Source organism: Typha latifolia, chromosome 3 (assembly GCF_019914945.1).
Source record: "Typha latifolia isolate L0001 chromosome 3, TyphaL0001v2, whole genome shotgun sequence".
NCBI lineage: Eukaryota > Viridiplantae > Streptophyta > Magnoliopsida > Poales > Typhaceae > Typha > Typha latifolia.
This window is the reverse complement of record NC_133088.1, coordinates 18,303,558-18,315,181: the sequence shown is the minus strand read 5'-3', so window position 1 is coordinate 18,315,181 and position 11,624 is coordinate 18,303,558. Positions and strand designations below refer to the sequence as shown.

Sequence of the window (11,624 nt, the reverse complement as noted above, 5' to 3'; positions counted from 1 at the left end):
TGCGACCAACAAAGACATCACATAATGATTGCGGTGAGTTTTCCATTGTAAACGATGGCCAGTCGGTTACTGGAACGGAGTCTACCAGTACGGAGAACACGTGTCATCCCCTGGCCCATTGACACTGCAGCTTGTTCATACCCTCCTTACAGCGGATCCCATCAGGACCTGGTGGGCTTCCATTTAAAATGTGCCCCCTCGGTCGTAGCGTTATCCCCCCCCGCCTCTCGAACCGTAACGCTTTCCCCACCGTCCGATCCATCATTCCACGTACGACCGTATACTTTGTTACCCATCTTCTCATCTCAGCCGTCCGAAGGGCCACCACCATGATAAAAATATTGAGATCGTTAAAATAATAATATTTTATCAGAATAGATACTGTCTCCTTTACCAACACACGCTCAGAAACCCAAAAGCATCAGAGAGAGAGAGAGAGAGAGAGAGAGAGAGAGATCTATAAATAAATTATATTAAAGAGATACACCGGCATCTCTCTTTCCCTCTGTATTTTTTTTATATGTTTCATTTTTTTTCTTCTTCTTTATTTCTAGGAAATAAATTTGAGTTTAAGGAGCAGCAAAGGCCAAAGGGGGATGACAAGAAAAATAATATAAAGGTATTATTTATTTTTATTTTGAGAAAAGAAGGAAATGGTTTTAATTATTCTCACCGCCTCAGGTCTATAAAAAGGTGGCCTCGGTCACCGTAACAGATAGGCCAGTCTCTTTCGCATACACATTACCTACATCTCTCTCTCTCTCTCTCTCTCTCTCTCTCTCACGACTTGTGTCTGTCCTTCTCGCGGCCCTCCCCCTCTCTGTCCTCTTCGCTGCTTGAAATGGCGAAACCCTATGCCTCTTATTCACCGGCAGGTGACCAGACCGTGCTCTTCTCTCCCCTTTTCTGCCGCGCGCTGGGGTAATGTCTCCTTTCGGGGTGCCTCGATCCCCCCTCCTCTTCCTCTATTTTCTAAATATCTTTCTCTTTCTTCGTTTTCTCTTTTGAGATTTTTTTGATACGGTTGCAGAGGGGAGAAGGGAGGAGAAATGAACGCTGCGGCGGCAGCGGCGGGGGTGACGTGGCGCGCTCCGTTTACGGCAGCGCAGTGGGAGGAGTTGGAGCAGCAAGCGCTAATATACAAGTATCTGGTGGCAGGGGTACCCGTGCCACCGGATCTCCTGTTATCTATCAGGAGGAGCTTCGAATCCATGGCGGCGCGATTCTACCACCATCCATCTCGTAAACCCAAGTTTCCTTACTCGGATTAGTTGATCTGATTTGGTTTTGCTGATGATGTTTTACTTCTTTATCGTGCTTTTGATCATTCTTTTGGTTCACATTGTGAGGTGAGCTGACAAAGGTTCGATCTTTATAGGTTCCTTCCTCTGTTATTTGGTTGTTTTGTTTGTGGGTGCGATGTCGGTCTATTGGTTCATAAAGTTTTTACCTTTTCTTCCATCTCTTCCTCTGGTATTCTGTGCCTTTCGCTTGGAGGTTTGTATTTCCTTATGTGGGTTCATGAAGTATCTATTGACTTTTCTTTTTGATCCGTTACTCTTGTTTGTGGTGGTTTTCTTTTCAAGGTTGATGATAGATTTTCATGTATGTTTACAGAGTTTCTATCTTTCTTATTTTCCATCTTTTCTTCCTTCTTCCTGAAGTTTTGATGTCCATCCGGTTCATTTTTGCTCTTCTATTGGTTCCAAGATAAACGGTGATACTGTTACTTGCGTCTCCTTTTCAATGTTTACATGAGCTTATTGAAGAAGACTATATTTGATTTTATAGCTTTCTTTTTTCGGAAGTGTTTTTTATTCACTCAAGTAGCCATCCACCATCTATATCATTCTTATTTGAGGTTTGTACCATTTCTAATCGGAGTCGTTAACCTGTATGGTATTTGACTGTTCATCCGTGTCTCTGTATAGGAAGTCTCCCCTGCATTTACTGCGATGAAGTTGCAATCGCTTTCGTTGTTTACTGAAGACAGTGTGTTGGGTTTATTGGAGATTGTATTTTGATTCTACTTGGGTCTCCTTGACATTATATAAAATCTCGGATGCTTTTTAATGCAGGGTTTTATTTAGTCCTATTGTTTGATCTCTGATAGATAGATAGATAGATAGATAGATAGATAGATAGATAGATAGATAGAAAAGCTGGTATTTTTGACTATTAATACCTCTTCGTTGATTTGGTGTTTGGGGCCTCAGTCGGTTACTGCTCCTATTTCGGGAAGAAGCTGGACCCTGAGCCAGGTCGATGCCGCCGGACGGACGGAAAGAAATGGCGGTGCTCCAAGGAAGCGTACCCCGATTCCAAGTACTGTGAGCGCCACATGCACCGAGGCCGAAACCGTTCAAGAAAGCCTGTGGAAACGCAGACCGTCTCCCAGTCCCAGTCGCCTTCCGCTTCGACCGTAACATCCCTCCCACTGTCGGGGAGCAGTGGCAGCGGAAGTTTTCAGAGCCATCCCCTGCACTCTGTCGCCGGTAGTAGCAGTATAGCGAATTCATTCGCTGCTACAGGGCCCAGTGCTTCTCAGTTGCAGATTGAAACTGGTGCATACGGAGCCGGCACCAAAGATTTCAGGTCTCTTCTATTGCCTTTTCTCTATTGTCACTCCAAGGATTGTACTGCTAGTGTTCTTCCCATATTGAGTGTTTGCTGCATCTCTCTGCAATACCATTGACTTCTGCTATATCATTCCTTATTTGTTGGTACTATTCCTGGATTGGAATAAGTTACTGATCCTTCTTTGGAGCTATGGATAAATAAACCCATACTTAAATCTCCAAAGCGCTGTGCCTTTCTGCATTTAAATATGCTGTGCCTTTCTGCATTTAAATATTTAAAGTGTAGGAAAGCCTTGCAGAGTATTGCTCAGTGCCTTGTAAGGGACTAAGGGCTATATATTTGCCTATATATCAGTCTTTTCTGGCTTCTGCTTGCTCTGAGAATTTAGTTAATTTGTGTTCATATGATAGTCTCTCCAGAAGATTGTGCTCTGGGTAAGTGCAGAACTTTTCCCTCTGACATCCTGCAAGTAAAGAAGGAAGAACTACAGATTTCAGATCGTCACTTGCTGTCTCACATATATGCTTGTCCTAGCATTTATTCCTGTTTTTTAATTCTCAGTGCTCTGCCCTTGCTCAGAGTCAGGATTAGAATACTTTGCTTATCTAACATCTTTCTCACATGTCGGAGATTCTAAGACTTTATTTATATCTGCTGAAGCATCCAGAAAGGCTTACGTACTTCTGGAGAATCTTTCTTTTTTGGGTCTGTACTAGCTATTGACATCTTTCTCATAGTTATACTATGCTATTTTATTTTGAGTAGAAGATCATGTAGTTAACAAATAGTGATATAGCTATATGCATCAACCACTTTTTCTTATTGTCTTTTAACTCTATAACAAACTGTTATAACTATTTATTATTTAGATTTCAGAGTGTTCTATCTGTTTTTGTTTTGTACTATCTATATTATGGCATATGGTGACAGGTTAAATTAGATGATTAGATTAACAGCACTTTACTGTGTGATAGTGAGTTGTGAATTCTGTTAGATATCTCATACTATTTTTGTTTACTTCCTTTTGTTTTATTGGATTTCTGGTAGTGCACAGCACTACATGTGTGTATCACTGCAGAAATGGGTAAACAACTATCCTATTTGTCTTAATCTTCTTCAGAGATTGATATCTGCTTGTCTTTTCTTGTACTTCACTGTATGCTATGCAAATTAACAATCTTTCTGTTCAGTATATAGTATATTTTCTCATTGTTCTTTAAAATCCACAATTTTTGAAGCCGAAGTCATGATATGTTGAATCTTTTAATAGCTGTGATAAGAGGTACAGAATTCTGTTATGAATATAAATTTTGATTGTTCCCACACATAAATTGTGGCATGATACTCATTGCATTTTGGTTTCAGTCAGATATTTGGCATAAGAAGTCGTCTTAATTTAGTTATTGTAGAAATGTGCAAGGTTAACTTTATTTATCCATTTTATGCATTTACAGATACTGATCTATTTGATGCAATTCAGAGTATTTTGTACCACATTCTTATTTTTGCTAGCTTTCCGTGCTTGTGATTTCCAATGTTTTATCAGAGATTCATGGTGTCTTGAGATAGCATCTTGTTTTCTCAAGTGGATTTTCAGATGATTGTTTTTTTAGCTTCACCTGAGTCTTACATAGATATTGAGTTTAATGAGGATCTTTCATGTTTGATCTATCATAAAGCTACTAAACTTGAATGTGCATTTCTCTTTTTGTTAATTCTCATGCTTGTGACCAAACTAAACTGTATATTTTTGCAATAAGCAGGTATTCTTATGGAGTTAGAGCTGCAACCGGGGAGCATAGTCTTTTCTCAGATGCCTCTGGAAGTGTAAGGGGTCTCGGAATAGACTCTTCACTGCTGCCATCTCAGGTTTCGTCATTCCCCCTTTCAACATCAAGAGGTGGATCTGCATTAGAGATCAATTATCCTCCGTTTACATCCCTGCAAGATCTGGAGCAGGCTACTGTTGGTTCACTATCAAAGCCTAGCCGACAGCAGCATTTCTTTTTCGGTAATGAGCTTGGATCAGTTGACTCAGTGAAGCATGAAAGCCAGCCACTCCGGCCTTTCTTTGATGAGTGGCCCAAGCCGAAGGATTCATGGCCTGACCTTGAGGAAGAGAGATCAAACCGGACATTATTTTCCACAACCCAACTATCAATGTCCATCCCAATGGCATCCTCTGACTTTTCCACCACCAGTTCCAGATCTCCTGATGGTATGTAATTTCTTTCCAAATCATGTCATTCTCTCATTATCTGCTTCTCCCTTGCTGATCTATTAATACTTTTATTGTTATTATATATATATATATATATCTTTGCAGATGATTGAAAACCATGGAGCTTTGGGCTGCCAAGTGAGCTTGCTTGCTTACTGATCGTGGATCCTCTGTCTGGACAGTAGTTTAAGATCTTTTATCATATGCTTTCAGAATTGACTCTTATGAATTTTCTGAGTTGACATTGTCTATTATGAATATGGATGCGACATGGGTCACCTCTGGCTCCTTTGTTGTTGGATTGGTGATTTGGCATTTAAATCTCATGTCTGGATAAGTATATGAAGGTGTGTTTGCATAAACTTCATGTAATCATTAATCAAGTCTTGAACCTAGTTTCTTAGGGCATTGCAGATAAACTGCCTTACTTCTTCTTCTTCTTCTTCTTCTGTTCTTTATTTTTATTTTATTTTTCCTATTTCATGCAAGTCGCCTGGATGGATAGATGCTCGAGTTCAAGGCATATATGATAACACTATAATATTTTTTTTGTTTCTTGCAATCCTTCCCCTTTATTCTTATCAAACTGTATACTGTGAAGGCTTGAGTGGAACCATTTCCACTGCTGTGACATAGTAAGGGTGATGGGCTCCATGGATTTTTATCTCTATGTAGGAAACTTGTTGAAAAATATGATTTGTAACACGGGAAAGTAGACGTCAATTATTTATACTATAGATTATATTGATATTATTTCACATATAAGTTCAATTATTATTTTATCCTTGATTTAACTAAAATTATTTAAAAAGTCCCTCCTTTTCTATCATCGATCTATTACATTTCATAAATCAAAATCTTAACCTCAATTTTATGCTTATATATATATGCAGTGCGGACCTAAAAAAACAACACTTTAATTGAAATTTATATATCAAATCAAAAATATTTGAATATATATTAATTTCTTATTTATATTTTACTTTAATTTTATATCATATAAAAGTAATTATTATACTATTATTTAGATTATAAATAATATTATAATGCCATGCTCTAGATTAGAGGTATAATGGATGGATAAGAATATAAAATAATTATTCTATATTTTTTTTTAAATTTTTTTAAAGAAACCTAGAAAGGGAAGCAATGCTCGTAACTTTCTTTTTTTTTTTTAAAAAAAATGAAGATTTCTAAATCATGTACATGTATGTCGTACAGTAAAACATATATTGCATGGATTATTTACTAACAATGACTCATATGGATTGGGTGCGCATTTTGTGGGATCCGAATCCGATAAGTTAAGTTGCTCTTTAAAGTCGGTGGATTTGTAAGCGTGTGAGGAGTGGATACTATCTATCAGTCGACAGTCTATCATTTGCTATTTGATTCTCCGAGAATAACGCCGGTGGTAAGATCGACTTCGCCGTTGCTAATTTGTTCCTACGTTCCTTTTTCTCCTTTAACCATCGTTTGTAATATCCTCTGTAGTAAAAATGTGTATTTTGAATGAGAGCAAAATAGTCCAGTATGAGTTCTTGATAATGGTCATGGAACACCAAAATCGTCAAGGTAGTTTCCTGAACCAAGCATAATTTTGGCGCAATAGGACGGGCTGTGCCTTGTAGCGATCTTGTTCTTGCTGGGATTTCTCTATGCCTTCTCCAGAAAGAGGTTTGGACAAATGGTTTTCCCTTTTTCTTGCTTTGTGATATGATACGTTAATACTGTGTAAATAGGAATAGGATTTGCTCTCCCCCGCTGTTTCGTTTTGGTAATCGTTACTAGTATCCAAAAATGATGCCCCAGTTAGTTAGCCGGATTAGTTCATGCCCCTCCTTTCTGGATTTGGAACCGTCAATCTACCTTACCGCTATTTATCCCTCTTCATCAGGTTCGTAGTATTAATTGTACCTCGGCTTGTTTTCTTCTTTCTTTTTTCAAGTCGTTTATGAAGTTCTTTATGCATAGTATATGTGGTGTTGGGATAAATACTACAAAGCAGCTAGAAACAAACATCAGTTGACTTGGAGATGTCATACTTATGAGTCAAGCTGTCCAAAAGTAAACGATGTTAACTGCATTTATGCAATTATTAATACTTTTTGAAGCATCCATATCTGTTTGTTTTCGGTTTATATTATATATTATTCTCCAGTGTCCATCAGTTGTCCACTTTGTTTACCTGCCTAGACTATATCGACATCGTCATGCCTTAATACACGCCAACAATTGATGCCCTGATATTAGTAATCTCGATATGCACATAAAATTCTGAAAACCTTGTTGTTTCACAGATAACTTTGAGGTAATGATCTGAAGGACATCTTGTGTTTAAAACAGCGCAGCACATGATATTAACAGTTCTGTCTAATGAAATGATTAAGAGGAGCAGTATATCATGGTTACAATTTTATGCTCGACCCTGATGATGCTTTGTGCTATTACAGTGATTTTATGTATTATGAACAGGGAAATTGAGCATTAGAAAGACAACTCATGCAATCAAGAAAGACCTGTTTAACAAAGAAAAAGAAAATTCTTCTATCCCAAATGGAGATGGAGAGGGTTCAGGGGTCGGAAGATGTATGTGCTGATTAGTAGTTTAATGTGTCGATAAGTTTGTGAAAAATGGCATAGCTTCTGTTGTAACCCCATGAAGGAAAGCTTATCTGATTCGAGATTGATAAAACTAAAGTCTGGGGAGATTGTAAGAAGATATTAGAAGGGTTAATTTACGAAATAGAGGGAAAAAGTGTTTTTTATTTGTTAGTCAAATGCTGAAACAGAGCAAAATATTTGTGATTCAGGAGAGTAGCTTAGAAAAAAAAGCACAAGTAGATGAAAGAAGAAAGAAGAGAGGAGGAAAGGGTAGTAAACTCAACATCTATTCCAGTAAAGCTGGACTTTTATACATTGATTTATAAAATAAGGAACCCAGTGAACTTGCTTAAGAACAGTTCCATCAGTCACCTGATTATTTAGAAGGAAGAGGAGATTGGTCATCATTGCTATTCATGCTAAGGTTCTTTTTAACACGAGCACTCCCTTATCTTTTTTTCTTCTTTATTGCTTATTCATGAAGTTGCCCCTTAACTTTTAATTAAAAGAGGTTATCTGAGAGCCTCGTGATCTAATCTTGATCTGCCGTAGCTTACTGTGTTAATCTCTTTACCTTTTATGCCTCAAAACCTTTCCTTTTCCACTTGCTGTCAAGTTAAAATTCCAGGAATTGCCAACAAGAAGTGCATTTCAGAATGACGACATGCAATAGCTTTTCCGCCTAAGTCGAACATTGATCTTAATATCTTATGAAGAAAAAAATATCTCCCGGATTGTCTTCACAATTTGCTAGTTTCTGTTAATTCATTTTTAGTTCCACAACATGTTAGATGAAATGGTATTTGATCTGAATTATTTCCGGACATGTATTCATCAAGAAATGGAATTATCTATGCTGGTTAGGTTTGACCTAAAATAACGGACAAGTGTATATCTAAGAGGAGAGACTAACATAAATTGCTGAGAGCTGAAGGAACTGCTGATGACATCATACTTCTAAGTTCTAACTAATTTTTTATGTAAAATTCTGTTCTCATTGTTTTTCTGTTGCTTTGAGGAAGAAAATTTTAGAGGCAGAGGTGCAAGCGTTGGAGTTGGAGGAACTGTCAAAATTGTTATTCCTTGAGATATAAGAACTTCGTCAAGCTAAGGTCATTTTTGATCTAGTATTAAAATTTGCAGCTTGTTGTGGTTTAATATATATGGCTTTATTTGATTTGAGACTAAGTCCCGAATTCGATTAGTTAGTTTTATTTTTTAGTTTTAATTTTTTGGATAGTAAATTTTAATTAGATATAAAAAAAAGATAAATTGATGTTTGATTACTGAATCATTTTAGAAGTTCCTAAACGAGTTCAAGGGGGTTCTTGAACTCCAAGCAAGCATGGCCTAGTATCTTCCTAACTTGTTGTCTTCTTCAATGATAAAACTTACTGGTTTGTTAAACCTTGTTTGTTAAGAGTGAGTTTGTGCTAATGGATATTAGGTAAGTATATCACTTCTAGAAACCCAGGTGATGCACGAGTTGCTAGGTGAGTAATTTGAAAAGCAAGTCTCTAAAACTTGCCACAAAGTTGTTAAGCGACTACTAGATCAAACCCTTAAGAATTGTTGCAGTAGAAGAAAGCATCTTATCATAAATTTTGATTTCATAAACTAAAATCTGAAGGCAACCAATCTTTAATTAATGAAAACTTTAGCAGTGCAACCTGTAGTCTAACTCAAGACTAGTTTCACACTTCCATCCATTTTGAACTCTAGCACAAAGTTCACAACTGCACGTCCATCTTCAGGTCAGAGACTTCCTAGCCCAGTTCTAGTAAGTGTTCAACCTAATGGTACGGCTTAATTGGATTGGTTTATAGAAATAATTGGACAGCAACCAATAAAAGGACCTTAATTGCTTTTGACTTCTAGTTTAGAGAAGACCTTATTTTAATTGCTTGAGATGCACACATACCTATTGGAGACTGTTCATTCAACCAAACAGTAATCATATGGAAGAAATAGGAAATAATCTAGTCGATTTTAAAAGTTTGGTAAGGAACTAAAACATTAGAAAAAATTTCTTATGGATGCATCAAAGTAACCTAGATCTTCTAATTGAGGCATATTTGAAGCACTGTTAACTAAGCAAGCGAATCTTCTGTCTCTCGACTTCATCTAGATGAGATGGATTATTTTGTTGTAGAATTATTGTTTAGATGATGAATGTCTATCATCTCTCTTCATGCTTGAAGACACTTAAAATGAGTTGTATTTTTGCCTGGATAAGTAAGTAGTTTTTCTACAATATTATATACAATTAATTATTTGACGGTTGACTGTCAGACAATTTGCTACTTTTCAGATTACATTCTTTATAACTTGTATAACCATTCCAGTAGCTGCTGCATTTACTCAGATATAAAGAGGGAATTGGCGAATGTTCTATTAGGCTATGCTTTGTCAATTTACTGTGTTTACAAAATCGTTAAGGTACAGCATCACTAGTCTAGGTATTGTTTACACTTTCTTGAGTATTAAGTATCTACAGATGCTAGGGAAACTGATTTTGATTTTATGATATGTCAGAAAGCAAGTTTTGACTTGCACTAGCCAAACTACTACAAAATGGCGTAGGTAAAGTCTGCCACCAACTGGCCTTATAACAGATTGAATGCAAACCCTTCCATTACCTGAATCTTCTTAGAACTTGCAGCAATTTTTGGCAGTTGATATCAGTAAGACAGATAGCCTTGATGGTTCTTATATACGGTAACAATTTTGTGATGTCTCTTTCAATAGCTCTTGTATAACTGCAGATTTTTTATTTTTTTATTTATTTTTTTTGGTTGATATAACAGAGCTGCATGCAGCTAAAAAAACTTATCAGCTTACACCATCAACTGATAACTTAGAATACACCAGCCTACGGAGCTTCACAACTGATAACTTACCCTGGTTAACCGCCCGCTCAATTGGCAATCCTATTGCCTTCTCTACGGAGATGAGAAACTCTGCACCGCACCGCACCGCACCCCTTAAAAGGAACCAAGGGTAGCCCAGCACTCCTTCATCAATGATCTAATCCGGAAAATCCTAGCTAATTCCAGGGAGTCCCAACTCAACCCTCTAGCAAGCTGAAGCCTTTAGCACGCGCATCTTGGTGGGTAAGCCGGAGGACCCAGGCTTCAGCCATCTGAGCAAACGACGTAGAACACCGGTCGTCGTCTCCAACGAGAGCCACGAGCAGCATCCCATTGTCTGCCCGAACTGCTGTTCCTGCACTTCCTTGGTAGCTAGTAGGAGAGAATCCACCATTGGTGTTAAGCTTCTACCAGCTATATGCTACGGCGATCTCCACCTAACCTATCTCCGTCCTCTCTTCGCCGGCGCTTGGCTAGCTGGTTTAGCATGCTCACTGACCAAACGAAGGGCTAGTCTAGCTACCACCACGCCTGCATCTTCCCTGCAGAAGTTTCTTTTGTGCTCGGTACCAACACATGAAAATAATATGTTAAACTTTGTAAAGAATAATCCAGTCATTATTATCATTTCCTTTCTTTCAAGTCTTGGACCATAATATTTTCTCTTGGTCTTGATATGTACTCCATGTTGCAGTCTCTACAAAGTCTTGTTTTTAATCAGGTAAAAAATCTTCCGAGGATCCTCTTAGATAAATTTCCTAGCTCATTATGTAATATCTTTGTTAATATTATTTTTTCTCTCCCCCCGCCCGGGGGGTGGGGGGAGGAGGGAGGAATGACTGCATCTTGGTCGTGCTATATACAGAACTTCACTTTATTTGTTGTCGTGAAATTGATATCCTTGTGGACGTAGTTGTCAGTAAGACAACTCTTACTTGTCCTGAATGCGAATATTGGGGACCAAAATGCATGTCAACTTGTTTGCTGGTTTATTTGCTCGTACGATGATTTTACATTGGACTGGTTGCGTGGAAAGAGCCTAATAAATGGTAAGATGGACATGAAATGATCGAGTCGAAACTAATTGTGGTTAAGGATTTCTAGCCCTAAGATGTAGTACTCTTTTTTGCATCAGCAGATTGCTCTCTCTCTCTCTCTCTCTCTCTCTCTCTCTCTCTCTCTCTCTCTCTCTCTCAATATATATATATATATATATATGGCGGAAGAACATAACTATATATTTATCCACATTCACCTACAGATCTTGCAAACACTATATTCGTATGCTTCTTGATGATCTCAGGAAACTTTTTGCTTGGTTGAAGTGTTACCTCTGTATGTTGTTCAAT

General features: G+C 37.8%; 1 protein-coding gene and 1 long non-coding RNA gene across 6 annotated transcripts; both read left to right on the top strand.

Moving 5' to 3' along the window:
* Nucleotides 1–713: 713 nt before the first annotated feature.
* On the top strand, nucleotides 714–5,226 carry LOC140785214 (growth-regulating factor 3-like). Its single transcript, XM_073132991.1, has 5 exons — nucleotides 714–921; nucleotides 1,031–1,242; nucleotides 2,217–2,595; nucleotides 4,344–4,798; nucleotides 4,907–5,226. The coding sequence occupies exons 1-5, from the start codon at nucleotides 842–844 to the stop codon at nucleotides 4,912–4,914; spliced, it is 1,134 nt and encodes a 377-aa protein (XP_072989092.1). The 5' UTR covers nucleotides 714–841; the 3' UTR covers nucleotides 4,915–5,226.
* A 923-nt stretch (nucleotides 5,227–6,149) lies between these two features.
* LOC140783185 (uncharacterized) lies at nucleotides 6,150–10,917 on the top strand. Of its 5 annotated transcripts, none has more exons than XR_012108109.1 (3): nucleotides 6,150–6,215; nucleotides 6,296–6,478; nucleotides 8,428–10,917. It is a non-coding gene; the product is annotated as an uncharacterized lncRNA (long non-coding RNA). The 5 variants fall into 5 exon arrangements; XR_012108111.1 differs by having other exon boundaries at nucleotides 6,158–6,215; nucleotides 6,296–8,517; nucleotides 9,717–10,917; XR_012108110.1 differs by having other exon boundaries at nucleotides 6,158–6,215; nucleotides 6,296–9,844; nucleotides 9,941–10,917.
* Nucleotides 10,918–11,624: the final 707 nt, after the last annotated feature.